Source organism: Melozone crissalis, unplaced genomic scaffold, assembly GCF_028551555.1.
Source record: "Melozone crissalis strain CALT ecotype California unplaced genomic scaffold, PUWL_Pcris_2 ptg000018l_1, whole genome shotgun sequence".
Lineage (NCBI taxonomy): Eukaryota > Metazoa > Chordata > Aves > Passeriformes > Passerellidae > Melozone > Melozone crissalis.
The window spans coordinates 23,020,565-23,048,370 of record NW_026535796.1 but is presented as its reverse complement, the minus strand read 5'-3'; the positions used below and the strand labels follow the sequence as shown (position 1 = coordinate 23,048,370).

Below are 27,806 nucleotides of genomic sequence, written 5' to 3'. Positions count from 1 at the left end.
GATGAGCAGAAGGAATCCTTGACTTGATAAGATTGATAAATGAAGTTGGAACAGATCTCTTTTCTGGAGTCCATATGGAGTCCAACCCAACTTCAAACTCATAGCTGACAAAATAAAAAAAAAAAAATTGGCAGGTTGTTAAGTACTTCTAAAGATTCTAAAGGTTAAAGATATGGTCGATTGGCATTCTGTTTAGAGCCTGGAGTGATGTTATATTTGCTTTACAGAATTCAAAGGAGTGCACAATTTACGTTAGAAATCTATTAGATAGATATTGGGAAGAGTCATTCAATTTTCCAGTGCCATATACATATCCATCATTTACCACCACTGCAGTGGGCCCCATATTGATTTTTAGCATTATAGCCTATAATTTGCAAAACATAAGTAAGAGTAAAAAGGCCAAACAATGAGAATATCCTCGTTTTCAAAGAGCTGGCAGATTACAGACTAACTTCAGTTATGTCATTGTAGTGGTTCCACCCTTAAAATCAGGTATGTGCTGAAGTACCATGAAAAAAAATGCCGAAGATCAAATGAGCATTACTGCCTCTTTACTTCATTTTGGACTTTACTGCATCCCTTTCTTTTTGGTTTCATTTTGTTCTGTTTCCATAGTAATACTGGGCTATGGCAAACAGTCTCTTCCCATGATGGAGTAATATAGGTGCATGAAGGTATGACTGGGTTATTAGGATCAGATGGATGGGCACTAGTGAGAGCTGAGGGTCTGGCAGTGGTGGGAACTAATCAGGACTACTAGCAACTCTTTGGGAAACCAAAGTAGGGCAGCCAGGACCAATACAATTTAATATACTTTCTAGAGAAAAAGTCTGAACAGAATTTCTGTATGAAGTACAATGAATGAAGTGGCAGACTCTAAATAGATTTAATGGGAAAAGGTTTGAAATCCTGTAATATTTTTGACAAAGATTTTCATTCAAGTATAAGTGAATATTCTGCAAAGAACTTCCAGGATGAAAAGCCCAATAAGACGCTTATTTTTTACTAACAGGTTTTCTGTTTCATTCAAGCATATATATACATACATAAAATTGGCTTCCATAAAAAGCTGAGCCTCTCTTTTTTTGACATAATCCAGCAAATACACCCCAGAACACGCTGAACACCCCAAAGCAATGTATCTCTGCTTCTTAACAAGTGTGAATACTTTGCAGTTAGCAGCAACTGACTGTTATTCCATCATGGGAAGAAGCGGTTTGCCATACACCAGTATTATTATGAAAACACAAAAGAAAGGAATGCAGTAAAGTGCCAGATGTAGTAAAAAGCTGTGTTGATGGTGGAATGACACTGTAAAATTGTTGTATGCTGTGATTTGAAACTTTTTGAACCCAATGTCATCTGATTTCCACCCTCATAATCAGTGAGTCAAACTTAGCCCCTCCCCACACTCCCCTAACTCTACCTATGTCTGGGAAGCTGGGGAAAGGGTATTCTACCTCATTTTAGGGTGACTGAACAGTGATTGCTATTCTTCATAGGGTCATGAATGTGCTCAGCTGTGGCTTTTCAGTCTTTATTCTGGACTGCCCAAACTTGCCTCTAGATGGAGATTTGCAGGTGTCAGCATAGTAGAAAAGGTTCTGCTACTGCAGGTTCTCAGTAATTAAGACCTGGCAGCAATGGATAATTCTCTAATTAAATGGTCCAAATGATTCAATGGGCACAAAGTTAAAATAGCAAACAAACAACCCCCAAACAAATAAACAAAAAAAGCTCTAAATTCTGCATTGTTACAACCCACAAAAACAAATCTTACAGCAAATTTCTCATGTTCTTCTCTGCCTCTTTTTAAATTGTGACAAGAAGTGACATCTAAACCTCTTGCAGGAGTGATTGTAGCAGCTACTGACTTAAAAAAGAACCTCCAACAGTAAATTAGTCCCTAAAAGCAATTACTTCATATTTGGAGGCTGCAGATTATTTTCTATTGAAAGTTGAATAAGCGTTTCTACTAAACATGTCAAGAGGGGATTCGTGCCCTGATGAAAACTGTGGCAGATAAATACCATGATGGTTCTGAGTGCCAATACTGTTTAAAAGAGGACAGTGATCTTCTGAAATTTGTTTGAGGACAAGGCAAGTAGAAGCAGAGGCAAATAATCAAAGCAATCAAACAGTTCTCCCTGAACAGCTGTCAAGACCACCAATATACACGTCCTGTGCCATGAGTTTGTGGTGATGCACGTGATATTCGAGCACCATGGCAACAAGATATGAATCATCAACACAGACGGGCACAGGCTGGGGTAAGTCTTCAGAGGTGCAAGTCGTAGGCTGGATCTCGTGCACGCAGCAAGCCCCAACGGTACCAGTTTCAGTGCTACCTTACCATCACTGCATAGCTGAATTCATTATGGCTCAACTTACATCTTCCTCTGAAGGATCCATGTGTTGGGCCTGGTATACAAATGCCTGGACGTTAAGAACAACTTCCCTCCCAGTTCTGTGTCCCTCTCTCCTTGTGGTTTTCAGTTACAGACTCTGGGCAAGTTTGCTAGGGAGACATCACTGATGGAAGTGGCACTGTGCCAGCGTATTTGGCACTCTGAGTGATGGGAGGGTTTTTCAGAAGAGTTCAAGTGGCAAGATTAGGTGCCCAATTCCTCTTATGTTTGGTGAGTAGCCTTCTCTTGGCTCCTCAACATCTCTGCAATGCCACTGATGCCCAGTGCAGGCACTTCCTACTTGCCAGCAACCCGAGACAAACAACAGACAATTTAATGGCCCAAAACTTTCTCTTTCTGTAGTTTATTCTATTTACCTAGATTTTTATTTGATGACACACCAGTAAAGTGCACCTATACAAACTAGAGTCCAGGCAAGTGTGCCAAAGAGTTAGACACACATTTTCAGCTGTGAAAGTGACCACTGGAAAAGACCCATGTATTTTCTCTCTTAATCATGTCTTTAAACAGGGCTTGGATATCCCTCCAGCCTCCTGAATGGTGACTTGCTGAGATTTTTGGGCTTGGAACAGCTCAATAAAATTTAGTGGTGATACATAAGCCAGGCTATGAACTGTCTTCTGCACTAAGGCAGTTACTATCCACAAGGGAAATATTTCTCACTACAGAGAAATGCCTGGCCATGGCTGGGAGTATGTGTGGCAAGGTTATGAACAGCTTTGACCATGAAGGGGTCAAAGGTTTCTGTAATTGGGAATTTCTGACCCTCTCTGGAACTTTTACTTGGTGTAAAGGTGCTGCTGGTGTCAGAGCCTCATAGGCACTGGTGGAGATGTTTCCAGTGTAGCTGGTATTCTCTCTTAGGGATTAAGAAAACAATTATTTTTTCATGGTGGTAACAAACCTCTAGCACAGAGATCCTGACATCCTTGTGTTTGTGTGTGAAAAATGCACCAAAGAAAGGCATTCATGTTTTAAGTACAAGTGATAATGAACACATGAAGGCAAAACACGGAATAGGTCAGATGCAAAAATCTCCCTACGAAGTTGGAGAGGAGAATGTAGGCAAGTGTAATATTGTTATCTGGACTGGAATTTAATCAAAACTTAAGTATGAGGTGATGTGGTACTTGAGTGGTAGGATCACTGCCTCAACAAAACCGTACTAGATTTGACCTGTCTTCTCAGAGATTCAGGCATGCACAGGTATAACTTGCCCAACCTCAACCAAGCTGATCCTGATATCCACAAGGACACTCATATTCAGATTTCCCAGCTCTTCCCCTCCTCTTCCTTTCAAGGTCTCTCTGGTTGTGTCATGTGGAATGGCATGTGTTCAGGTGTGGATCAGAGAGACTTTGAAATGGAAAATCAGAGGATACCACAGGCCATACTGGCAAAGCTTAGAACCAGGCTGGCAGAGTGGTGAGGGTTAGGACTAAGGTAGGCTTGTATGGGGCGCTGTGTTTGGAGTCCCAGAGAAATCTGTAAGCCAAGAATACTGAATACTGGCAGAGCTCCATGTGAGTAACAAACGGCTTATCCTATCTAGGCTAATGACAAAATGTTACATATTGGCATTTTTGATTTTTTAATTTTTTTTTTTTTTTTTTTTTTTTTTTCAGGAAAAGCAAGATTAAAGCAACCGCTATACCTACCCACTCTGCTTTGCTCTGATAAGATGCCAGAATTACATGACTTCTACTGTGTAACAAGGTTCTTTGTGTGGGTGTAGCAGCCCCTCCCCATACCTAGCGGATACACTCCAGGGAATTTTTGCAAGTGTGAGTATTGCCTCTTCTAAGGTCACTGAGTAAAGAAAGGTAATACATTGTGTGAAAAAATGTCATGTTTTGTGTGTTTCCATAAAAGCAGCACAAAACAGTCCTACCTAAAGGTTATTATCGCTGTTACATGCACAGCAATGGCCTCCCATGCATATTACTCTGCAATATGTTGGGCCTCAGCCCTGTCCTACATCAAACTCAAGCTGGTAATTTGAAAATTAAGAATTTGATGTAAATGCAACCCAGTCTAGTTCACAAGATATCTCCACTGCTCAGTCCCTCTCTCAGGTAGAGGGCTTGGCATTACTCGCTGCCTCCAACGCTCAGGCCAACAGCTTGCTGCCATTGCAGTGCCATGGTACTGCTCCCTCTTTAGACATGCCTGTAGATACTGAGCCTTGTCGGCAGATATATCTCCATTTTCCCCTCTTCCTTCTGCTCCACAGCTGCACTAACTTGCCAGTTGTATGACGATGCTCACTTTCTACCCAAACTTCCCATTACTAGGAGTGCCTGGTGCTTGGATGAACTGGGACCCACATGCAGTCTCTATGAGCTTGTCACCTCAAGAGGTACCAAACTTGGACTTGGGATATTCTCCCAGGTGCAAGGCATGTATTACCAAAGACCCCAAACACATCACCTGCATGAGGTCTGAAGGATTTTCTGGGCAATACAAAGCAATGGGCTCTGGGGCCACTTGTGCAGCTGGGAACCCAGAGAAAGATCTTCAGGGAGAGGTAGACCCTGTGGCTATGGCTCGGCCATGCCTCGGCTCGGAGGTGACACGAGGATCTGCTCTCCCTGAGACGCGAGCTTGCTCCTATAGCAGCCTTGGCCCCAGGACCAAATGAACACGGTTTGTGACCATGCGGTGGTTTCCTATGCCCAATTTACTTGCTCGCTAGGCCGGCCCGCCTGCAAGGCTCAGCTGTCACTGCCCCGCCCGGGGCTGGCGCCGGCTATGACCTGCACGGCTTTGGGGCGGGGGGCGCAGCCCGGCAGCCCCGCGGGGAGTGCTCGCCGCGCTGGCCGGCCGTATCCCGCGGCCCGCCGGGGCTGCCCGGCACCCGCACACACGCCCGGCCGCCGCGGGCTCCAGGTGCCGCCGGGATCTCCAGGTGCCACCGCGGGCACGGGGACGCCGCCCGCCCCGCGCCCTCCGCCGCCCGCCCGGTGGCGAGGGGCCGGGCGAGAGGCGGCGCGGCCCCGCCATTGGCGGCGGCCGCACGGCGATAGGCGCACGGCGCGGTCAGTGCCGGCCGGCCCCGCCCCGCCGCGGCTTTATAACGGGCATCCCCATGGCCGAGGCGGGGAACCTGCTGCCGCGGGCCCGGCGCCGCCGCACCGCCCCCGACAGCCGCCTCTGGTGGCCGCAGAGCCGCGCCGCCCCGAGGGACGATGATGCCGCGGGCCTGGCGCAGCGCGGGGGCTCGCCCGTTCCTGCTGGCGCTGCTGCTGGTGCATCTGCCGCCGGCTCGTAGCCACCGAGCCACGGGGCCCCGGGTAAGTGAGCTGGCCCGGGTAAGTGAGCTGGCGCGGCAGGTTGCAGCGCCCTGCCCCGGCCCGCCGCCCCCGCGCCCTGTCAGCGCCGCAGGTGGAGCCCCGGCCGGCGGGCAGCGCCCCCGGCCCCGCGACCCCCGGGCGCAGACCCTCGCCAGGGCCTGCCCCGCTCGCTTATTAAAAGCCGGGTATCGGCTGCATGCGAGAAGTTCATACACCGGTTATTAACTTGTTGGTATTTATTGCAGAAAAACACGGGAGGGGGGAGGTTGGCAGGCTGTGTTTTTATATTGCTTGACTTGCATTTAATATAGCCCCTGTTTCCAGCACATAGCTTTAGGACTTTTCTTTTTTTATGTTCTCAAGCAGGGATTAAATGAATCCTTCCAATAAAGCTAGATCCCTTCAGCCCAGGTTTCTCCCTGTAGGAGTCTAGCTCTGTTTTTTTTTAATCTGACAATGCCTGACTCTTGCTGGGGCTGTTCATTTCACTTACCAAACTATTACATTGCTCTGGGGGAGAACCCAACATTTTTCTAAATATGGTTCTCCCAGTGAGTGAGTGTTACCACTGCAGCATCACTACGGAGTAGCATGAGAATTTTCAGTTATAAAGCTGTAAAACAGTAGCTGTTCTTCAGCCAATGCTGCTGCATAGCTCTGGGTAAGTGGAATAAACTTGCCACTCTGCAGGCTTGTTTGATGCAGTGGCCATACACATTTTTGCACATCTAAATGCTATCTAAAATGCTTGAAATGTAGTACCTAATTAACTTAGACCATAGTTAGGCAAGACTAGGAGTCTTTGAAATCCCTACTTGGCCAAAGTATAACAACAAGGGACTTGGGTGAAATGTTCTTTTTTTTTTCTAATGGGAGTGTTTGACCATGAAGGCTATTAAATGCTTCTCAGAGCTATGGAAAGCACACTACTGGCTGCACTGATGTTGTTGTGTTCAGCTGTGCAGTCTCTTTTATGGCCAGATGTGTAACAGCAACTGTTGGTTCTGATCTCACTAGTTCTAAGTCAGAACTGGTGCGTGCTGTAAATTACTGAGACCTCCTTTAAAAGATCAGGAAACACAGGGGGGTTATGCATATATCTTTATTACCTGATATCAAGCAGAAACCTCAAGATCAGAGTGATTTCTAATAGAGAGAAATTTAAAGGTGATAAGTAAGAGTGTAGCTGGGTGACTAGGGTCTTCATCAGCGCAACTATCTAACCGCTTTAATGAAGCGCAATTGAAACAAAATAAAAAAATCCTGATGGTAGTGCATGTTGTGCAATGAGTCTGTATACCAAACAGTTTTCATATGTGCTGTTTTTTGTACTGTACTTTACAAGGCAGTTTAATTGCTCCCTGTGCTATGTTATCTTGGAGTGGGAGCTACTTCAGGGGAGTGGGAAACCAAATACAAAGGACTACTGATTTACTTTTTGCTTGAAGTAAGTACACTGACTTTGAGATTTCTTCCTTCATGACTGGGGAGAATATCAGCTGTGAACACTAACATCTGTAGTTCTGTTGGAAGATGTGCCTTAAAGTTTTAACCTAGTGTTTTAATTTACAAGGTCTTAAATAGAAAGCTGTATATTTCCAGGATGTCTTACTCATGAAATCTCTATTTTTGCCCCTCAAAGTGTCATGTGAAGGTGAGGAGTTTGGTTTGCTTGCTTGCAACCAGATTGATTGACATAAGCCCCTGACCTTCATCTCTTGCAGCAATTCGACATTGCCAGTAAAGCTGTCATTAGTATAAATGTGGCATGCTTTAGGTTCCAATAAAAACAAAAATACTTTATTATTAATTTCTTAAATAATGACCACCAGGTTACGCCAATATGTATTTCTTGTGTGGACTTGTGATCAAGAGTGTATTCCTGTCAGGAAGTCTCCCTGGCCAGGTGTCAGTGCTGCAGTTCTGGGGAACTGCTCTTGTTCAAGTGCTAAGTGTGATACCTGCTCTTTTGCACTCTTTTCTGTATGGTAAGTGCTAGAACTATATTTGCAAGCTGAAACTCTTTTAAAGGTAAACAATAGTTTTTAGTCCTACTCAGTGAATTCAAATGACCAGCAATAATGCTTGAATCAATTTCTAGATCTTCCTCCTTGCATTTCTCTTGCTACTGTAGTGTTTTAAGATAGGCAGCCAGTACTGTTACTAAATACATAAACAGAAGAGAATGGTTGCTACTATTTGCAGAAAATGTTGAAAAACTTGAGGTATTGAAGAGAAATAGGTATATCTACATATTTTGTGCCAATAAGGGATGAAACTTTCAGATTAAGTGAGTTCAGGATAATTACTTGAATACCAAGGTAAATTAAAAATGCAGCTAGTACCTACAGGTCTGTTGGGGAACTTCTGGCTCTCAAAAGATGTATGAAGCTTGCTGTTTCTTGTTATAGTGAAACTATGAGCAGTGATGTGAATTCCTTAGGCTTGGTGTCAGTGACTTGTAGGAAACATCTGGCTCTTGCACGTATGGTGTTGCCCAGTGAGAGTTACTGACAATTGTCCCAAGTGAAGCCCCATAGGAAGTCTAATACCATGTCCTAGAAATAGGACAAGGCGGCTGTGTGACTTGTTTCCTTACTTGACAGACTCTAGTAAAGCTTCTGCTGTGTTACACAATCACCTGGTCACTTCTACTTTTGTGGCTCAAAAGAGCATTGTGGGACTATACTTGAAAAATGTCTGTTTGAAGGATGCTACCTTCTGGAAAAAGATAATCAGGCTTTATTTGCTATTCATTTTATCTTCCTGTGTGCCTCTTTCTCTCTGCTGGCATGAGATCTGGGGTGTGGGACAAGGCAGGTCTTGCTGCTTCCCCTCTCCTTGAACCCAAAGTGATAGGATGGGGAGCTTGACCAGGCTGGCTCTTGCATCTCCTACTGTGTGGTGCCTTTAAGCAGTATTTTTTCATAGCAGATTAAATAGATTGTGCCACAAAGCTTTGTTTTTCTCCATCTGGACAATTAAGTGTGACCTTTGTTTTTTCTAGTTCAGGGAAAGATCTGTGTTGGCTCTCTGCTTTCTGATTATAACTCCTGACCATTATGAACTTCATGTATGGCAGAGAACTGTTGGTGGCAGTAATGACAAATACTAGCGCAGAGAAATGGTGGATGCTTGCAGAAGGTGCACAATGAGACTGCAGCAGTCAAAAGATGTGCTACATCTTGGATGGGCTTGGACTGGGGACCTGCACCCCTCCAGTGACTTCAGAGGACAAAAAGATGAGGGGACAGGGTAGTCACTCTAACGTTCTTCCTATTTCATGCATGGAAATGTGTCATATCCTCCCCTGAAAGGCACGCTGATTGGAGACCAGGGAGGACCTTACAGGTCTGTGCCCGTAAAAAGGAAGGTAGTAAATAGCAAAATTGTGATGCTACCAACAGATTCCAGTGCATACATTGGAGTGCCACAGAGCACTGGGAATTTCCTGCTGCAGTTGACTACTAGCTAGAACACCAAATAAGAGTCTTGGTAAAAAGTGCTGAAAAGGCTCCTGCAGCTTTGTTGTCCCCTCTGGGAGGCGGCAGCAGCATTGCAGCTTATGCAGGAGTGGCACAAGGCGGGTGTTCTGCTCTCTGTTCACTGCAGCCTCACAGGAAGGGTTCCACAAAGCAGGTGTCTTTATGCATACCAAAATTAGGAAGTTTGTGTTCTTTATGGTAGGAAGAAATTATGCAAGCATGTGTAGTAAGAATATAAGGCAGAGAGCTTCGTACATACGAGGTCTAGAACAGAAAAATGAATGTTAGGTTTTTCAATGACTTAATTTTGTTTCTTGTTTGAGATTAATTGGCATTCTACACTGCAAAGGTCTACATTTGTAACTAGTGACTGAAGCACTTTAATGCTTTTAGATTTCTTTACCATTGGAGAGATTAATTTAATGACAAAACAAGTACCCAAAGGCAAGTCTTTAGAAAAGAGATGGGACAGATTTGTTGCTCTATGGCAAACAGATAGCTTGTTTGGTTGGATGAGGGATGTTTTTTACCCAGGTGGAAACTCTAATTATGTATGGAGCTATGTTGCTTATTTCTCCTTCTCCTTGCTGCTTTGAGACCTTTAATGTCAGCTGAATTCATTTATGTGTACTAAAGAAACTGCTCTGACTTGTGTTTTTTAAACAGTATGCAACTCTGTTGAAGAACAGGATTAATTCTTGTGTAGAGAAGTATTAAAACATTATGTTCCTATTGGAACAGAAGGCCCTGTTCTAAACAGAAAAATATTGTAGGACTTTACTTGCTTTTTGTAGTCTTAGAGTTGGTGTTTTAACTGCCTGAGCTTCAGAGTTAGCTACAAGAATATTCCCACTCATGTTAATGAGCTGTGCTGTTAATGGAAGATTTCTGGCCAGCAAAAGATTGGGTACAGAAAAAGAAGCTGCTCGTGTATTTTTGCTGGTGGTGGCAGCAAGCTCTGTAGCTGGTGGAACACCTACAATGATAACCTCTTAGACTAGTTTTCTAGTTTCTAGCTCTAGTGTGCTAAGGTAATCTTCACAGTGCAGAGCAGATGCTTTCTTGGCTTCTTTCATTTCCAGATGGCCTGAAGCAATTGGTAAGATGACTGTAAACTCATTTCAGTAGTGTAGTAGCTCTAAAATATTAATACTGCTATTTAAATATCTTAGATGTTCTTATCCTGCCATCTCAAACTAATTGCGACATTACTATGTCAAAAAAACCCCAAACAAACAAAACCCCATTTGTCTCTCACTTGGCTGGTGAATCCCAGTTCTTCTGGTGCTGGCACATCTGACAGTGCAGTTAAGTGTTACACAATAAGCTTTATGCTAACATTAAAAGCTAAACATGGAAGCAATACAGGTGGAACTAAAGCTGATCCCTGAAGGCTGCTGTGCTGACTGTCATACTTAAGCATCCTGTGTGACAGTGTGGTGGCTTCCTGTCAGAGTCCTCTGGCAGCTGCCATGATCTCTCTGGTACTGATGCACTGTCCAGGGACTTTGTGGCACAGCAGACCTTAAGCTGAGCTTGGCATGCCGTGAGAGTAATTTACTGCTTTGGTACTCAGGTGATACTCTGGCAGAGTAGCAGCTGTTCTGACTTGAACTATGAAGCTTACAAGCTTCACTGCTGTCATTGCATTGGTGGGACTCTAAGATTCCTGTGTTCATTTGTAAGAAGCTCTTGTTTGTGTAGTTCTTGCTCTAACGGGGAAGGCTGCCATTGATGTGGGTGAATCTATTCCATGCAGGAGCTTTCTGAATAAGGTGGGAGGTCAGTTTGATATGTTTGCTTATGCAGAGAAACTACCAGGATGTGATGGAAGTAGTATGTAGCTGGCTGTCTCTTCTGACTGGCTCACATGAGCAGTCACAACTTGTGTTCAGCAGCTTATCTGTGAACCATGTGAAGCTTTCTGTGTGTGATGACTTTACTGCTCGTAGGTATGAGGAAGAAGTATTCTGGCACCAAAACCCTGACTAAGAATGCAACTCTGTGCTCTTTTTTTTTTTTTTTTTTTTGTGTGTTGAGGGGAGGAGACATTGTAGCTTTAGGAGAGTACCAAGAGGAAAGCATAGCTAGTCACACCAGGGTGTAAAGTTTTATTCAGGACAGTGAAAACCACCCACCATACAAAAGAGTTCTTTGTGTATGGCCTCATACAGGCTATCAGCAGCTGTTCAGCCTGAGAGCAGCTTTCCCAGGATAAGGCCTTACCTTGAAACCAACCTCATGCCTCATATCCTGGATGCTTTTTCTCTTTATTAAAGTAGGTTCCTGATGCAACTTAGGCTCCTGTGGGATGCTGCAGTAATAATATTGATAATGTTAGCAATATTCATGGGTTTTAGAAAAGAGTCATCTGCTTGTTTGGTGAGGAAAACATTCCTTCATATAGTGGGCCTGCCCTCTGACCAATGCTATTTCTTAAAAAATTGAGGTGACAAATATGGTTATTATGGTTTTCTACAAGAGCCGCTCCAAGGGAAGTCTGTGCTGTCTGAGTAGCAGCCCTTCATGCTGAAAGTGCAGTCCTGCAGTGTCGCGGGTGACGATGGAGCAAACTGGCTTTGGTTTATGGAGGGATTCACTCTTTAGTCTTTAGTGTGGCACTTCCAGGGTACCCTGGAGACTGGCCTGAGCCTGACTGGATGATGCCAAGGCATCAGCAGCAGCCTGGAATAACACCCTTGGTGGAAGGACCACCCTTGGTGGAAGGATGTCCTGTGTGTCTCACTGGAGATATTCAAGAACCGTGTGGATGCAATCCTGTGTCACGTGCTCTAAGATGACCCTGCTTGAGCAGAGAGGTGGGACCAGATGAGCCACTGTGGTCCTTCCCAACCTGACCCACTCTGTGACTCTCAGATGTTTCTGTTCTGAGTGTGTCCTTAGAGCAGTGGCCTGGAAGGCCTCGTAAGCCTCCAGCTGCCTGGGCTGTCAGACTCTTCGCTGGTGGTCTCCCAGCTGTAGCCTGCTCAGAAGGATGTGCCTGCATGTTGGGTTTGTGCATTTTTGCCTCCCACTGGCTTGTGGCTGGGCCAGCTGCTTTTGAGGGCCTGCTGACAGAGGTTTTCATTTGGAGTGGCACGTACCTATGCAGCAAGCAAGTGAGTGGTAGGTGTGAAATGAGAACAAACTTAAGTACTTCCCCCCAAGGTCTGAGCCTAGAGATAGGAAAATAACACCAGTTACTATAGTAACAGAGGCTGCATCATTAAGGGTTGGCTCAGGATTTTGGCAAGTATAGTCTGGCAGCAAAGCCTAGACAAGCAACCCACCAGTGCTGCTGGCAGAGTCTTCGTGCAGGTGGAGGAAGTCATACAGAAACTGGTGTGTGTAGGCAGATAACTTGCTCTGCCATGGGCACCTGGACTTGCCTCCTGGGCTGGCACTGGAGTTCTGTTACCTCTGGATGAAGGAAAGGAATGAATGTGAGCAGGGCACTGTACCTGTGTAACTGCTGCAGAGGACCACACTGCTCACTGCTTGAGTATAGGCCCAGGGCATGTGCCAGGGCTCTGTAAACTGGGTCGCTTTGCCCGGTACACTGGAAGTGGCTAAGGGGAAGGAAGCTAACTGTTTGTGTGCAACATTCTTTCTGTGCAAGGCATAGACTATTGAGATTCTGTTCAATGAATCTGTTGACATTGGCTCTGTAGGCTATGTGGCAGCCCTTGTCAGTCTGAAGTTAAATTTGATTCACTGCTATAAGAGCATTTGCCTAATAGAATTTTTCTCTATTCTGAGTCTTGTGACAAACTAAAATAATGTAATTTTACCCTATTCAGAGTGGAAGAAGTATGCTCTTTCTGTGCCACTGAGATGTTGATTAAAGATGGGGTTGAGAGACTGAAAAAAGTGAGGGCTTTCTCATGGGAGAGCCTCTGATCGAGTTGTAGTAAGGGGAAGGGAAGGTGTGTTGGGATAAGAAAGGTGGAGAAGTAGGGCAGATGAAATAACTTGTTTTTCTAAGGTTTTTTTTGGCCACTGGTCCAGTTAATGATGGTTGGAATCATATCGAGAGGGAACTGCTGATCCTCAAATACGGAGGAGAGGTTCCAAACACTTAGTGGGCAGATTCTGTTTCAGAGTTTCTCTTGGCCATCAGTCCTCTGTTACCACTGCTTGGGTCACAGACTAGAAGGAATGTGGAAAATGTTGTCCATCCCTTTCTCTTCCCTGCTTCATGACTGAGAATTATCATTTGAATTGCACAGGGACCCCATATTCTGCCTTTTGATGAGCAACTTCCACTAACTTAGCTGCTATATGTAGGCTTGTGATGCATGGAATAGAGCTTGTTCTATTATTCCATGGAGTCCAGAACAGTTGATTAACAACTTTTTCTTTGATTATGTAGAGAACCCAAAATATAAGATCACATGATCCTTCAGTTGTAAAGCTAATACTTTAGGGTTTGATGCTCCAACAAATTAGAACAATCCAATACAGCCTTAATGTAAAGGTAGCTGTCTCAGATTCTCTGGCTGTTGTGGGTTACACGAGAAGCAGTGTGACCACATATGGTATGGAGGGGGAATGAACCAGGAATCAAATAGATAAGGAAACATCCTTAGGTGAAAGCACCTGGTAGAGGTAGTGGTATCCTTTAATGTCCAGATGTACATTATCTCTAGATCTTGCTTCTGTTATACCATATACATGCTAGTAAGAAACATGTACTATGGTAATCTTTTGTTGCAGCATAGACTACCTTGAGTAGTGTGAAGATTAAAGAACCTACTCCAGCTAGTACATCAAACCACTTCCCTTCCAATTTCTTTGAAGCAGATTTATATGCATTCTACACTTGGGCTTAAACAAATACGTGGTGGAACTAGGTGCAAGTTAAGAAGTAAAAAGCCAGAAGCTCTTGGGTGTAATTTCCAAATGGAGGATATTAAATGAGTTGGAGTTTGTGGATACTAGCCATATAAAGGGGTTGCTGTCTGAGCCAAGAAGCTGCTTCTGATTTGGGTTTAGTTACCATACAGAATAGCGGTAACTGCTGTTGGCTTCTGCCTGGAGTTTTGCATTTGGCTTATTCCTTTGCCCTTAAAAGTAAGCAGACAAGTGTTGCAAAAGTAGATAAGCTGTGCGCAAAATTAGTTTTTAAAAATGTGTATGCATCCAGAACACTAGAGTATTATCAACTCCAAACTTGTAGGGAAATGTGAGCTTTAATGTGCATGCATCTCAGGCTTACTGGAAGCAAATTACTTTTAACATAGAAATCTGTGAGACTGGTATGTGTAAAATGATCAGTGGTGTTAATGCAATAGTTTTTTTGCTCCGCAGTTCTGGAGATTAGCTTGACTTCTTTCCCTTTCTGCGTCTTAACCTCAAAATATGTAAATCTAGAAGAACTTGATCCACCTTTTAAAATTAAAAACAATACCAGTATCTGTAGCCAAGTCTTTGGAGTTCCTGTCAGGTAAGGGATTGGGTGTAAGTGCTGCCATATCTTCCTGCTGTTGTAGTAAACTCTAGCCACTTGGATTCTCAGTGCTTCAGCTGGTGGTGGTATTTGCCCTCACTTAGCTGCAATGCATCTGAAATATGCCTGGAAATTAAGCTGAATTAAGCAGATGCAGAAATCTGTCTGACTATAATTTCAACATAACTTCTGAAAGTGCTTGCCGTGGGATAGGATTTCTTAAATGCACTGCACGTGTAGATGTCCAGGGGTTTAGTTTTTGATTGTAAGAGAAAACTTACAGTCTGGTGCTTCTGGCTGCTGTACCTGAAGGCCTCCGGTTATTCTAGAGGTGTTGTCCTTTAGCTTTGTAGGTAAAAATCTGAAGTGATGGCCAAGTGACACTGCTTATCTGGATAGGTAATACCTCATGGTGTAATAAGATATTTCAGTGGTGGCTGGTGGCTATGCTACTTGACATGTCTCATGCTTTCCATAAAGGGGGTGAACATTGAAGAATTTTGCAATGATTTTTTTATCAGGGTTGCTACACTAGCATTCCCCTGACTTTGTCAGTGTCTATGGGCTGTATTTCCTTCTTTATTATTGCTTAGGTGCAGAGAGAATTTTTACGAGCAGGGATTGTACCCCTACGTTTGGAAGTCAAAGCTATCTGCTGTGGGCTTTATCTTGTTGGGTACTCTGTAGAGCCAGGGATGTTCTGCTTTATGGAGTCAGGGCATTCTTTCAATGGCAGTAGCTGCTCTTGGGCTCCCTTTACTTTCCCAGTTTAAGCTTGAACTGTAGAAGGAGTAGTAGTTTCAATTTCTACAGACTTTTACAAAATGGACATAATTTGCTGGTGGTAGCGTATTAATGATTGTTCAATCCATTGTCTAGAAGTACAGGGGAGTATGTCAGCCCAAATTTTTTGTTTTGTGTGCTCATCTTCAGGAGTTTCCAGGGAGCTGAGTGTTCTCTTTACAGTGAACTAAGAAGCTGCTTTATTCTCCAACTTAGTGGTGCTTTTCTTTTTCTAAATTAAGGGCTCATACATTGAGGTAGTCTAGTTGTCTTTGAAGTAAGCTGGATGTTACTAGTTGTAGCTGTTGAAGACTTAAGTTTTCCAAGGCTGTCAGGTTTTGTTCTCTCCTCAGTTCCCCTGAAGTAACAAATGTATTAGTACAAAAAAATTGTGCTCTGCTGGATTTGACCTAAGTTACTACCCTTCTTAAAATGTGAAGTTGTTAAAATCTAACTGTTGGAGCACTCTTGAACTTCCCAGCTCACCTATTAGTCATGTACATTCTGAAAAATCAGGATTAAATTTAAGGTGGCTGATAGAGCTATAAATAACTGGAAAAGGTAAACTTTTGCCATTTTGTTACTAAAATAGGATGTCTCTTAAGGGTGAATAGGACAGGGAGTGGAAAGCAATCGGTGTGAAACTTCAGCTTTTCTTCTCTTCCTCTTCAGTTGTCAGTGAGGCTGTATAAATTTCAGGATTTTTGTTGTGAACAATAGATACCTCAAGGAGCTCCGAACTAGCTGGGCTGTGCAGAGAAGTTGATCTTTTCTTTACCACAAAAGTGCTTCTTCACCTGAAGCGCTTTGGCAGCAGTATTGGAGCTGAAACTAGCTGTTGATCATTAGCATACTGCAGTGTATGTTTTGCAGATTTCTAATCTGGATTTGAATGCACCCATAGGATGAAGCATCCTAACTCATTTGCACTGTTTTGTAAAATCTCTTGGTGTGTAAACAAATATGATGTGTAGATGTTAGCTTTTATCCTAGGAAGATGAAGCTATCCTGGTTTGTGTGTATGTGGTTCTTGCATGAAAGTAATTAAAAAAAAAGTCAGTTCCAACTTCCAAATTGAGTTTTGCCTGTGTAATTAACTTAAGAAGAACACAGCATATCTTCTAGAACACTAGGAGCTTTTTGGTGCTGAAACTGGAACTGCGTGGGAGGAAAAAATTTACCACACTTGAATAAATTTAAGCATTCCTAAAAACTGTCCCTCAACATTTCTGTATTTTGCCCAATTGTATGAGAAGTACATTTTGAGCCCAAAGATTTGAGAATCAGATCCAGCTTGAATAGCTGATGTCATAAGCAAACTAAGTTTCTAAGTTTCCTGTTGGAACACTGAGAATTTACCTGAAAGTCCTCAAGTTTTGGTTCTAGTTCTGTTGGCAAACAAAACCAAACTTGTTTCCACAGTTGCTTCACTTAATCGAGGAACTTTTTCCCTGGCCCCTGCTTAAGTCCCAGAATTGGGGAGGAGTTCAGCAGTAGAACCTCATGCAATATGAAGACAAAGATTTGATTAAAAAAATCAAGCAACAGTGTGCTCTTAAGTGAATGACAGTCCGAAATAAAAAGCCTAACTTCAACTCTAGGCAAGTTTTTCTCTGTAGCAAAGAATCATGAACTACAGAGGCATAGCTCTTTCTTCCCCCCATGTTTAAAAGAGGTAGGTATTTTACCATAGGAACTGTTCTTGCTGTTAAACTTCAAACCTCAGGTATCCCATGCAACTCTTAGCTCTTTATTGCTTTTGTTAAGGAAATTTCCACGTCTGACCTTAAGTGGAAAGCTTCTACTGTAACTACTTCCAAGTTAGCCTGCCCATTAATAGTGTTACCTACAGAATAGCTTCTGACTAGCTTTTCCTTTGTCTAGACTCCTGTCAAATCTGCTTCATTCCCTCTTAAGATATGTACTCCCTGGGTGTGCCTCTGTTCAGGCAGGACAACAGGAGTGGGAGAACAATTCTGAACTTGGTAGTTTTTGCTGAATTGTGCCTGAAGCCTTCCTCCTGATAAAGGTGTGTCCAATTTCAGGAATTCATGCTTTTCTTTGGAATCACTGGGGCCAGTAAATCAAGTTAAACTACACATATATTCCACTTGACATGTTTTCCTTCAGTTTGTTCAGCATTGATAAACTCATTTATAAAGCTATAAGCAACCTTTCAGGGCAATGATTAAGTATGGCATGTCAGAGCAAAAGCTAAAAATTACTTTCACTTCTTTCTTTGTCTTTACCTTTCACGAAGCTGTGGAGAATATAAGCACTTGTATTCAGGAAGTGCCAGAAGGCTGATTATAGACATGATGAGGTCACCTCAGATTAAGAGGACAAAATAGGGTGTTATCTTTGGCTTGTCTCTGGTTAGTATTTATTAGAAAGCAAACCTAGGGGTTACCACAAACAGCCTAAGCCAAGCATGTCAGTTCTTCACTGTATGGCAGACTGATGTTCACGCATATCCATGCATTTCCTAAGGCAACCAATTAGGATCAAATGAGAAGAGATAATCTTGTTAAATCTCATGCCAGTGTTCAGATGGGTAGAATTGTACTTATCTAAAATTGCTTTAGTGGGACTTGCTAGTGGCTTTTGTTTCAGTAGCAGATGTTGATTTAAAAATACAAGACTCTCTTGGCATCTGTTTTATTGTGAGGTGATTGACACCAGTGCTAGGCATTGTTTACACAAAACATCTGAATGTAGTCACAACTGGATTCAACAAGATACTAAGTGATGACAGCATTTATAAATGCTGACACTGATGAAGCCTATTTAGTTGATGACCTATTGCACTAAATTGCAATCAGGATTTGATGGATATGAATAGAGGAAACCTCTTAAAATAGGAAAGGGATGGAGTTTGAGGAAATGTTTCTTATGCAAAGTGCAGGGAGTACTTTCTCTTACTTTCCCCAGCTCTGACCTTGTTTTTTCTGATGAAGCAGCTGCTGCAGTATCCACTCTTTAACTGAAACTCTTATCAAGCTGCTGCCCTGGCTTGTTCATCTTGAATACTTGGCTTAGAGCTTCACATCCCTGAAGTGAAGGAAAAGCACCATGAAGTTTCCCCTTACTTTAGGGAGTGACATGCCTCTGTCTTAGGTATTCATTGGGGAGGAAGTTGATGGTAGCCAGTGACGTCTTGTTCTCAGCTGGGAATGTACAGCTGACTCTTGGGAAGTACTTCTAGATGTACTATAGGGTAACATCTATATTCTATCTAGTGCTGTATGCAGAGTCTGCTCAGCTTGAACAATTTTAGTTGGATTTACTGGTTTCAGACAGTGAGCTTGATTTTGTTGGAGGCTTCCCTTCAAATGTGATTCCTGTTTGGGGAAAGTTTTTGTGGAAATTGAGTGAGATTATAAAGTCACCCCACTTTAAATCTCAAATGGCACTGATTCAACAAATGCTACAAGATACTAAGGAGACAATTGTGAAGGGCTGAATTACTATCTGGCAAGTATCTATCTCAGTTGAAGCTTGTAATCCGCTTTGGTTATTGCAATATAAGCTCTTGGGCTAGAAAAGTTCAACAGTTCCGGAAAGACGGGAGAGCTCAAAATCTGAGTTGGTGTCAGAAAGTGACAAAATGAAACAGAATTGTAATTAATCACTTGCATTCACTTAATTTCCTCTTCTTCACTTGGTTGATTTATTTACTGGTTAATTCACTTATGCCAGGGAAATCTGCCTTTCTAGATTTCAGACCATCCCTGTATTTCTTAAGCCTCACTGATACTACAGTACCTCTAATGACTAGCAAGCACCAAGTTATCCACAGGACCAAACAGCATGGATTGTTCTTGGCTCGAGTATGAGGATTGGGCCTAGAATCTGCAAACTGGAAATGTTTCTGCTTTTGTCATTGCTTGTGTGGTTGGTTGACCTTGCCCAGCTGCCAGACCCCTCCTCACTTCTTCCTATGCTCCAGCATGAGTTTTACTTAGTGACTTCAATCTTCTAGAAAGAATTTGCTCCATCATGGCCTCTCCATGGGGTGCAGCTTTCTTTCAGAAAATGCTGACCTGCTGTGCTGTGGCATCTTTCCCAGGGGCTGCAGGGCAATACCTGCTCCTCCGTGTTTTTTCTGTGGGCTGCAGGGGAATCTATACTTTGTTATCAAAGACTCCTTCACTGATCTTGATTGTGCTGTGGCTTCTCACTTCCCGGCCTGCTTCCCATGCCATGTGACATTTTGCCCTTTAGGTTTGCTCTCAGAGGCACTGTCAGCCTGGCTAATGGACTGCTCTTTGGCCTGTGGTGGGTGTGGTATGGAACCAGCTCTGTCCAGCACAGGGCACCCCCTGTCTTCTCAGGGAGACCACCTCTGCAGCTGCTACCAAAACTTGGCCATGTAAACCCAATACAGGTGGTCAGACAAGGCTTTACACTGTGAGTCAACATTGCTGCTTCTGCAATGCTGCCTTGGATTGCAAAGCTCCCAGCAGAGTTAGCAATAGTTTTGCTTCTGAAAGTACCACCAACTTGGAGTTCACACATCAGTCAAACTGGTTATGCCTTAAAGTCACCTGCTTCAGTCCTTATCAGGACAGTGTGGCTGTCTAGGAGAGGCTCTATGTGGTTTTTCTGTGACAGGTGACAGTACACCTAAGCAATATCAGAGAAGATCTTGTCTAGTCTAAGTTCTAGTCTGTGCTTTTAATTTTTTAGGATGTAGCCTCAAATTGACTGAGTACTTTCAAGTTCTGTTCCTATATGAATGTAGATTTCAGGCTAATTGTGTTAGTCTGTGTTTTTCCATATGAATGCCTTTACCTCCAGAGCAGTGCAGTTCTGTACAATTTGCAGACAGCTGCTTTGCAGGCATGTGTGTGACTTTTGGGGGGTGACTTTCATAGTAAGGAAAGGGAAAGCCTGATCACCTTGAAGTTCTAGCTTCTACACCCTATAGATGTTTCAGATCATGGCATATAGATGCAGGTTCTCTGGCAGTGAGTTGAGTACTAAATCCTACATTAATTCAAGTACCTACATGCTATTCATTTCTGGCTCCATGAAGAGCCTCTGAAAATTTTGATATGGCAGGGCTGTCACATCCAAAGGTAGGGACTGGCTTTGCATCTTACTCATTTGAAGGGGGAAGAGATCACGCTGTTAATGTAAGTGCTATAACTGGTCCTGGCAGTCAATAATTCTGAAAAAGGACTGCCAAATATTGTATCTCCTGACACGCTTTGACCTGGGAAACTTATAGAAGCTAGTAATTTTGGTCACCAACAATCTCCAAACAGGATAGGAATAAATGTTTATAAGTTTCTGGAATCTGACAACTTCTAGCATTTTAATCTGAGGGGTTTAAGCCTTTACCAAATAGTTTCTCAAAGCCCCATGAAGACTAAACCACTGTAGTAATTCACAAACACTGACCTTACACTTTAAAGCACTAATGAAACTATTACTTTACTTGCATTATGTGAGTCCTTTTAGCAGGATGTAGTGAAAAGTACAAACTTTAAGTAAAATGTAGTAATAAAAAAAAATTATCCTAGATATCGAAGTACCACTATTTAAGATTGCTAGCATTTAAGTGCAACAGGCAACAAGTTTAGTTGGGTACTCTCAAGCTGTAACAGCCTCCTGTTTCCAAGCTGGTTTTCTGTTCATAAACCATCATTTATGCTGCATCTGTTCTGTGGTCTGTGTTTCCAAGCTCATGTCCAGGCATGTTTTCTGATCCCTGGACACGTGTTGAATATGTTGCTTTGGCCTGCTGTGAGATACAGTCAGACAACAGCTGTGGCTGGACTGACCAACTTTGTCTTCCAGTTGTGAGGCTGGAGTTGGATTTAGTCACTTGCCTTGGTGGTCAAGTCTGGATGAAGAACAGCTACTGAAGGTGGTCTAGGCAGCTCTGGCCTCCTGGTTGAAGTGTTGACATATTGTGGAAGTGGAGCAGCTTTTAGAGTGCAGAGCTCTCGTTATGATACTGCAGTTGCTGACAGGCAGCCTGTGCTGGCTCTAGGGATGGACCACGCTGAAAATGGGCTCTTTGTTTCTGCTGACTTAGTTTGCACCTCTAGATATCAGGCAATTTAAAACACTTGGAAGTGCTTCAGGTGTTCCTTCTGTGCCACATACTAGTGAATTAAGTAAAGTTAACCTTTGAAATAGCGTCTAAAAGCACAGTAATTAAAAATTCCATGGCTGCTTGCAGCTGTTATCTTTGGGAGACTGGACTCTCAGCTTAGTGACAGTAGGTGCATTTCTCCTGTTTCAGAAACCCAATGTTTCCTCATTGTTCTCAAAGACTAGCTTATTAACTCATCCCACCATCCATATGCTTGTACATCACTGGATTAGAGGTGTTGGTTCAGTGATAGTACCTGGTATTTGGCTCTAAGCAAGAGGCAGTGGTCACTTAGGAGCTGTTAAGTGCACTGGCTGAAGTCTGGAAGTGCTATTTATGAACTTTAATGCTGTCCTGTTATATAACTCCTGGGAAAAAAGAATTTACAGCTCTGATGTTCTGCTGCAAGTTAAAGCATTGCTTTCCTTTCCTGTGCTCTTAGGGGCTATACTGCTATAGCTATGCTTCTTACCCTCCGTACAGAGTAATGAGTTTGGTTTTTTTTTTGTTTGTAATACAAAGTTCTTCATGCTGGCTCCTTTGAGAAAGAAGAACTTGTGTACACTCACCATGAGTTGACAGCTAAGGAAAGGAACAAATGTTAATATCTACTAAAATCACAGTATATTGGTATATGAATCCCAATATTACCAGTTAGATTGTGCCTGGGCCAGTCTGACCCTCGCTGCTGGGCCAAAGGCAGCAACTGTGGTGTAATCACCCCAGAGATGCCTTGGCTTGCTGGTGGTTGCAGCAGGGCACTGAACAAGTCCAGGCTTGTTAGGAACCCCATTTACCTCAGGAGGGGAGCTTCTGGCGATGGTGAAGAGAAAAAGGAGAGGATTCTGCTGGAGGGTTTAATGTCCAGAGGTTTATTCCATGGTTACAGAGGTCTGAACGTGAGCAACTGCTCCAACAGAATCGCGACCGCATGGCCTGATCACCTTTTTAAGCTCCTGGGGCAGGGGGAGGGGACAGCTGAACACCAACCAGGTGGAAGGGGCAGAGTCTCAGGGGGGGGATGACACCTAGACAGGCCAATGACCCCTGGGCATAGGGACATCTTTTGAACTTGACCAACCACACTACGCCTTGCTGGAATGTTAAGCCTGATTGACAGGACTCACTCAGCATGGGGGTAAGGGGGAAGGGAGAGAGGTATATGCACACCTGGGGAAGTGACCTGGAAGTCTAAAATGGGACATTACAGCACACTGCAACAACAGTAGACCCCTACTCTGCCTAGGTTTGTGTTAAAAGTTGTAGTGTTCTGTTATGATGTTCCAGCCAAATGTTACATGCATGAGAAGTAACTTTACTTCCAACGAAGTGTAAGACAAACTATTTATTTAATCTTTTGGAGTAGGCTAAGGCTCTATGTGGTACATTTTGAATAGAGAGGATTTATCCCCCCTTCTCCATGAATAGGGTCTATGTCTCAAAGCAAGAACAGATTTCTTTGCTAACATGCAGTGATGAAGACCAGTTCAATGTGAGACTAGTTAAGGGTGTCTTGGCTGACTTTAGTTGAAGACTCTACTTTCATCACAGGCACACTTTGCTGGTGTCCTGTGCTGGCAGAACTTCCTATCTGTGCTGCATCTAGTGTAGGTCTAATTGAACACAGGGCTACCTACAAGAGTTTATCTTCTAGAAGAAAACTATCCATCTGTCCAGCAGAGATCTGGGATGGCTCTTATGTCCCAACCTTGGCATTATAATTAGTTTTATGCTGCCACTTGTTTGGAAGTTTTCCCTGCAAGCCTAGTATAGTGGTTGGTGGATAGATCCAGATTATTTACACGTACTTTTGAACTCTGCAAGGATGCCCACCTTTGCCAGCAGCTGTACAAGACATATCTATGATCTGATAAGGGTATTGCCTGGACTTCATGAAGCTGGTTATGACCTGGAGGTGCTTTGAACTGGCATACCTGGTCATATTGTATTTCCACCTAATGAACTGCGCTGTGGGATTGTATCACACTGGTTATGAAACCGCTGTGTGCTGTCCTGGGAAAGCTGGTTTCAAATTGAATGTGGAGCAGCACTTGAGGGGATGATGTGGCTCCTCAGAACATGGAAGAATTATCCACAGTGCACTAGGATCTGAATTTTCAAGAGGTGTTGGTGGATGGCTTTGGCCCCATATGTATTCTGAAAGTCTTTGTCTGAATAGGGAAAGGAAACCAAGCCCTCAGGTGTGATGAACTAGATCTAGCCTAGCTAGGCCATGCTATTAATTTAGGCTCTTAACATCTACATTCTCTCTGCTATTAAGTCCTATGACCAACTTGTGCAAAGATTTTGACAGCTGCTTTTTATTTTCCATTGTCAAGTATTTAAGTACTTCTGTAAAGTAGAATATTGAGATGATTCTGGTGAGTGCAGGACATCTCTGTTCACCTGTTGCTTGTTAAATATGAATGCAGGATTGTCAGTTGCCTTCAGTTCTTCTTGTTTAGGTTTGCAGCATGGGAAAGTGGAAATCTGTTGCGGGTGTCTGCAAACATAGTATGTTAAAATATTGTCTGCAAGCGTGAACAAGGCCCTTGATGGAAACGAGGGAAGTAGATCTGGAATTTGTAGCAAAGATGAATTTAGCCCAGAAGGAAACAAGAGATTGTTGCTCTCTGCATATGAGGCAGAGAATGCTCAGAAATCCTTTCTGCTGTCTAAATTACCGAGGGACTTGAAATGCGATGGCAAAAACTTGACCAATGTACACAGCAGTGTGTCAGGGTGGGAATATGTAGGTTGATGTGATTTCTGGCTTGATTAGGTGAATTGGCTGATGAAAGCTAAAGGCTGAAATCTTGCATGGAGGCAGTTATGATAACCATAAGATGTTTTTCATGTTGTAGGCACGAGCATCCAATGGTGATGTGATCCCTGTGGAGAGGGAGCTGATAGGGAAGTGTGAGTTCCCTAAGAAGCGGAGGGCCAGGTGTGTCCCTTGCCCAGCATCCTGCCCTCTTGGCCCTGGCTGGGCAGGGAATGGCTGCCTTGTGACCCGGAGCACCAGCCTCGGGCCTGCTGCTGGGCACCATGAGGGAGCTGGAGGGATGTGCTGAGCACACAGCTGTGCTCTGGCATGTGAGAGAGATGGGAGGAGGAGCAATGGAAATCATCCAGGAAGCACCTCCCAAGCTGAATTATTAAATATTATGGGATGCCATCCAGAAGCAAGATCTGGGGGTACTCACACTTTTTTAGTCAGAGAATAAAGCCTTTCTGAGAGGAGCCCACTGTGGAAGTGTGGCAGCATTCCCTTCTCTAAGAGCCTGGAGGTTTGGGTAAAGAATCAGATACTTAGATGGTAAAATGGAAAGCCAGCCAAGAAGCCAAGACAGAATTCCAGAATCACAGAGTGCAGAACTGCATCAGTGGTGTGGTAAAACCTGTTTTACCTCAAACCATGTAGATAAAATGCACATCACTGTATTTACAGTACCATGGAAGACTGTGCAGACTCAGGAACTTGGTCTGTATGTGCAAGTTAGCTACAGGTGTACTCGTCTAACCTTTAGGTTAATCTCCTAAAGGAACTGCTTAGCTTTGAATACTGTTGCCTGTGTGCTCTCTAACACTTTCTTGGTCTTTTGAAGAACAAAACTTAGGATATTCAGTGTTTGTGTGGCTATAGAAGGTTAAAACATGTTTGGTTGCATAATTGGCTGTCTCTACTTGCTTACTACCAAGAAGGAAAACTGGTATGTGCCATGACTTTCCAAGATCAGAACTGCTTGTGAGACTCTGCTTTTAAATCTAATCTTTGAATTTTCTGTGGCTTCTAGTAATGATGTATTAGTTCAACATTCATTCGGCATGCTGTTGGTGAAAGTTAATTAGATGCTTTAATTCCACTTGAATAGTCTGCCTGACCAATAATATAATTAATTGACCATTTGTGCCATTTAGAGGTGTAGGCATTGGTGTGCATACTGATAAGGTAACTCAGTGATGGCCTTCTTGCATGCTTAGTTATAAAGTGCTTTGAACTGGATATTGAAAAATTACCTCTGGAAGTAACTCAAAAAAGCTAGTGGAAGATGTAGCTGGATGATAGTACTGAATGAACAAAGATTGGGTTATGCATCTGATTTGAAGACAGTCTCAAGTCCCATCTGAGCATGCTTTTGGAATTGAGGATCGCTGTTCTGGTAATTTGCTCAGGTTGTTTTAAGTTGGACAACTTGTGAGTAGCTTCAACATGGTCAAAAATGGAGCCTAAAATGCAGTAAGACTTGTATTTTCTCTTTAGACTGTGCTCTTTGGAGTGGTGCTCCCCCAGTGTAAGAGGCTGGAGGAATTAGAGAATTTAAATTCACTAGGCTTAGGATCTTTACTCTTCAACAAAGTAAATCACAGGCTTTGTAAGGACTTTGTTTTAAAGGTACCTTGTCTTATACTAATACAGTGGGTGTATAATTGCCAAAATACACACCTGATGCTTATTTTTTCTGTTCAGTGATTTGTTTACTTCAGAATGCAGTTGTTGAACAAACTCAGTGTGGTGTCTGTTTTTCCTTCCAAGCCTACTGCAGCTTTGCATTTCCTAGTTATTACAAAGTATCTAAACGTAACTTGCTGTGCTGTACTTCTGCCCCCATGGGGCTGGACGACTGAGGAGTTATAGCGGACACTGGCTACTGCATCAGTCTCTTCGAGGTGGACTTGTCCAAATAAGAAAGAGGTGAAGATAGAAACTAGGCAGACTTCTGCTCAAGTCTAGTAACTGAATTTAGCAGGTGAGAAAATCCATTAAGGCTCTCAATCACTCTTTCAGCAGATCTTTGCTCCAGTAATTAAGTGTTGAGTCCGAGCTGTTCAGCTTCTGGTTTTATCATGGATACTGCACTTGATTATTGTTGTGTGGATGCATTTATCCAGCCAGACATGTTTGATACTGAGCTTGGTGGACATTGCTGTGCTGGATGAGGAAGAGCAATAGTGAGGTGGCAAAACAGTTCCTAAAGCAGCATGCAACTTCTGTAGCCTCTTTGAGCAGTTGGCTTGGGTTTATCTGCTAAAGCCTGTAACTGCTGGTCTCCCACAAAGGTACATGCCTGATGTGATATTTTTAACTCTGGGCCTGTCAGCAGCTGAGTGGATTTCTTTGTGAAAGGGAATGATGTCAACCGTATTCCTACTTGATCTTCTCTTCCTACATAAGTATACTAAGCTGGATTGCCAAAAGTGTGCATATTGTGCCACAAATTTGTAGAGTGGGAACAATCCAAAGGAATTGCCCTGAAAGTTTTCAGGAAGAAACAATGCAAATTGTAAGCCATCTTGAGAATTGAATGCCACATCAGACTGGGTACTTTGTCTATTCTTGTCTGCCCCTTTTAGATTGAGAATTTGAAGGAGGTCTTTGCCTTTCTGAATGTGCTTCCCCATTGCTTGTTTTGGGATGCCTTACTCTATTTCCGTTACTAGTTAAGTGGATAACTGTTTATTTTTTCTTTTGCAGAGGAGCTACCATGTGTTTCTAGCCTTAGGGCTGAGAGGAGGCGCCATCACTGGAAGCAAAACCAAACTCATCCTTTACTGCCTCTCCCAGTGCTTTCTATCCCACAGGTTAGGTGATAGCAAAGGACAGCGTCTCAATCTTCTGTGTTGTGCTCACCTCAAAGGGTACTCTTTTGAGATCCTAAATGCTACTTGGCCCTGCTGTAGTTGTGTTGGTGCCCTGTTTACACTTAGTTTTCCCCAGAGGTGGGAAAGAGAAGGCAGGAATGTCAAGTATCTTCAACTTGCCAGAGAATGTGATTGGGTCACTTGAGAGGATTTTCAAGTCTTTCAAACAATGAGTAAACATGTCAAGTGTGATGGAAAGCTCCAGAGTCTTACATGGATGCTCTAGGTCTCTTTGTCAAACTTGGAGCATCAGGAGAGTGTTAAATTTCTAGTTTTGACCAGTCTCCTTTGATGGGGAAGGTACCAGCTGTTGTCAGAAGGATAAGCAGGCTGTTGCAGCTCAGTAGAGGAATAACTTGCCTCTCTGCTTGTGAGGGTTAGCATTTTATGGTTTTTGGGTAAGCTACTAATGAAATTATAAGTTAGTTTTATAACAAAAACTGGCATGTTACTCTTATGTGGAATTTGAGACTTGGATCCATGCAGTTTAATTCTTGTATTTAGATTATTACATGTGTAACCTCTTTAAAAGGCCCAAACAAGTTAGGTAACTCCACAGTAAACATGCCACTTAGCCACTCAACTGCACTGACTCTAGCTTTGGTACCTTTGGTT

The 27,806-nt window shown here is 43.2% G+C and overlaps 1 protein-coding gene across 5 annotated transcripts in view; it reads left to right on the top strand.

Annotated features, from left to right (window-relative positions):
• Nucleotides 1-5,562: 5,562 nt before the first annotated feature.
• The window catches only part of SMOC1 (SPARC related modular calcium binding 1), a 128,803-nt gene continuing 106,559 nt past the window's right edge, over nt 5,563-27,806 (top strand). For all 5 annotated transcript variants that reach the window (XM_054276506.1, XM_054276508.1, XM_054276507.1 and 2 more), the window contains exon 1: nt 5,563-5,725. In XM_054276506.1, coding sequence (XP_054132481.1) covers nt 5,621-5,725 — 105 coding nt within the window. In that variant the 5' untranslated portion in view covers nt 5,563-5,620. The remainder of the gene's footprint in view (nt 5,726-27,806) is intronic.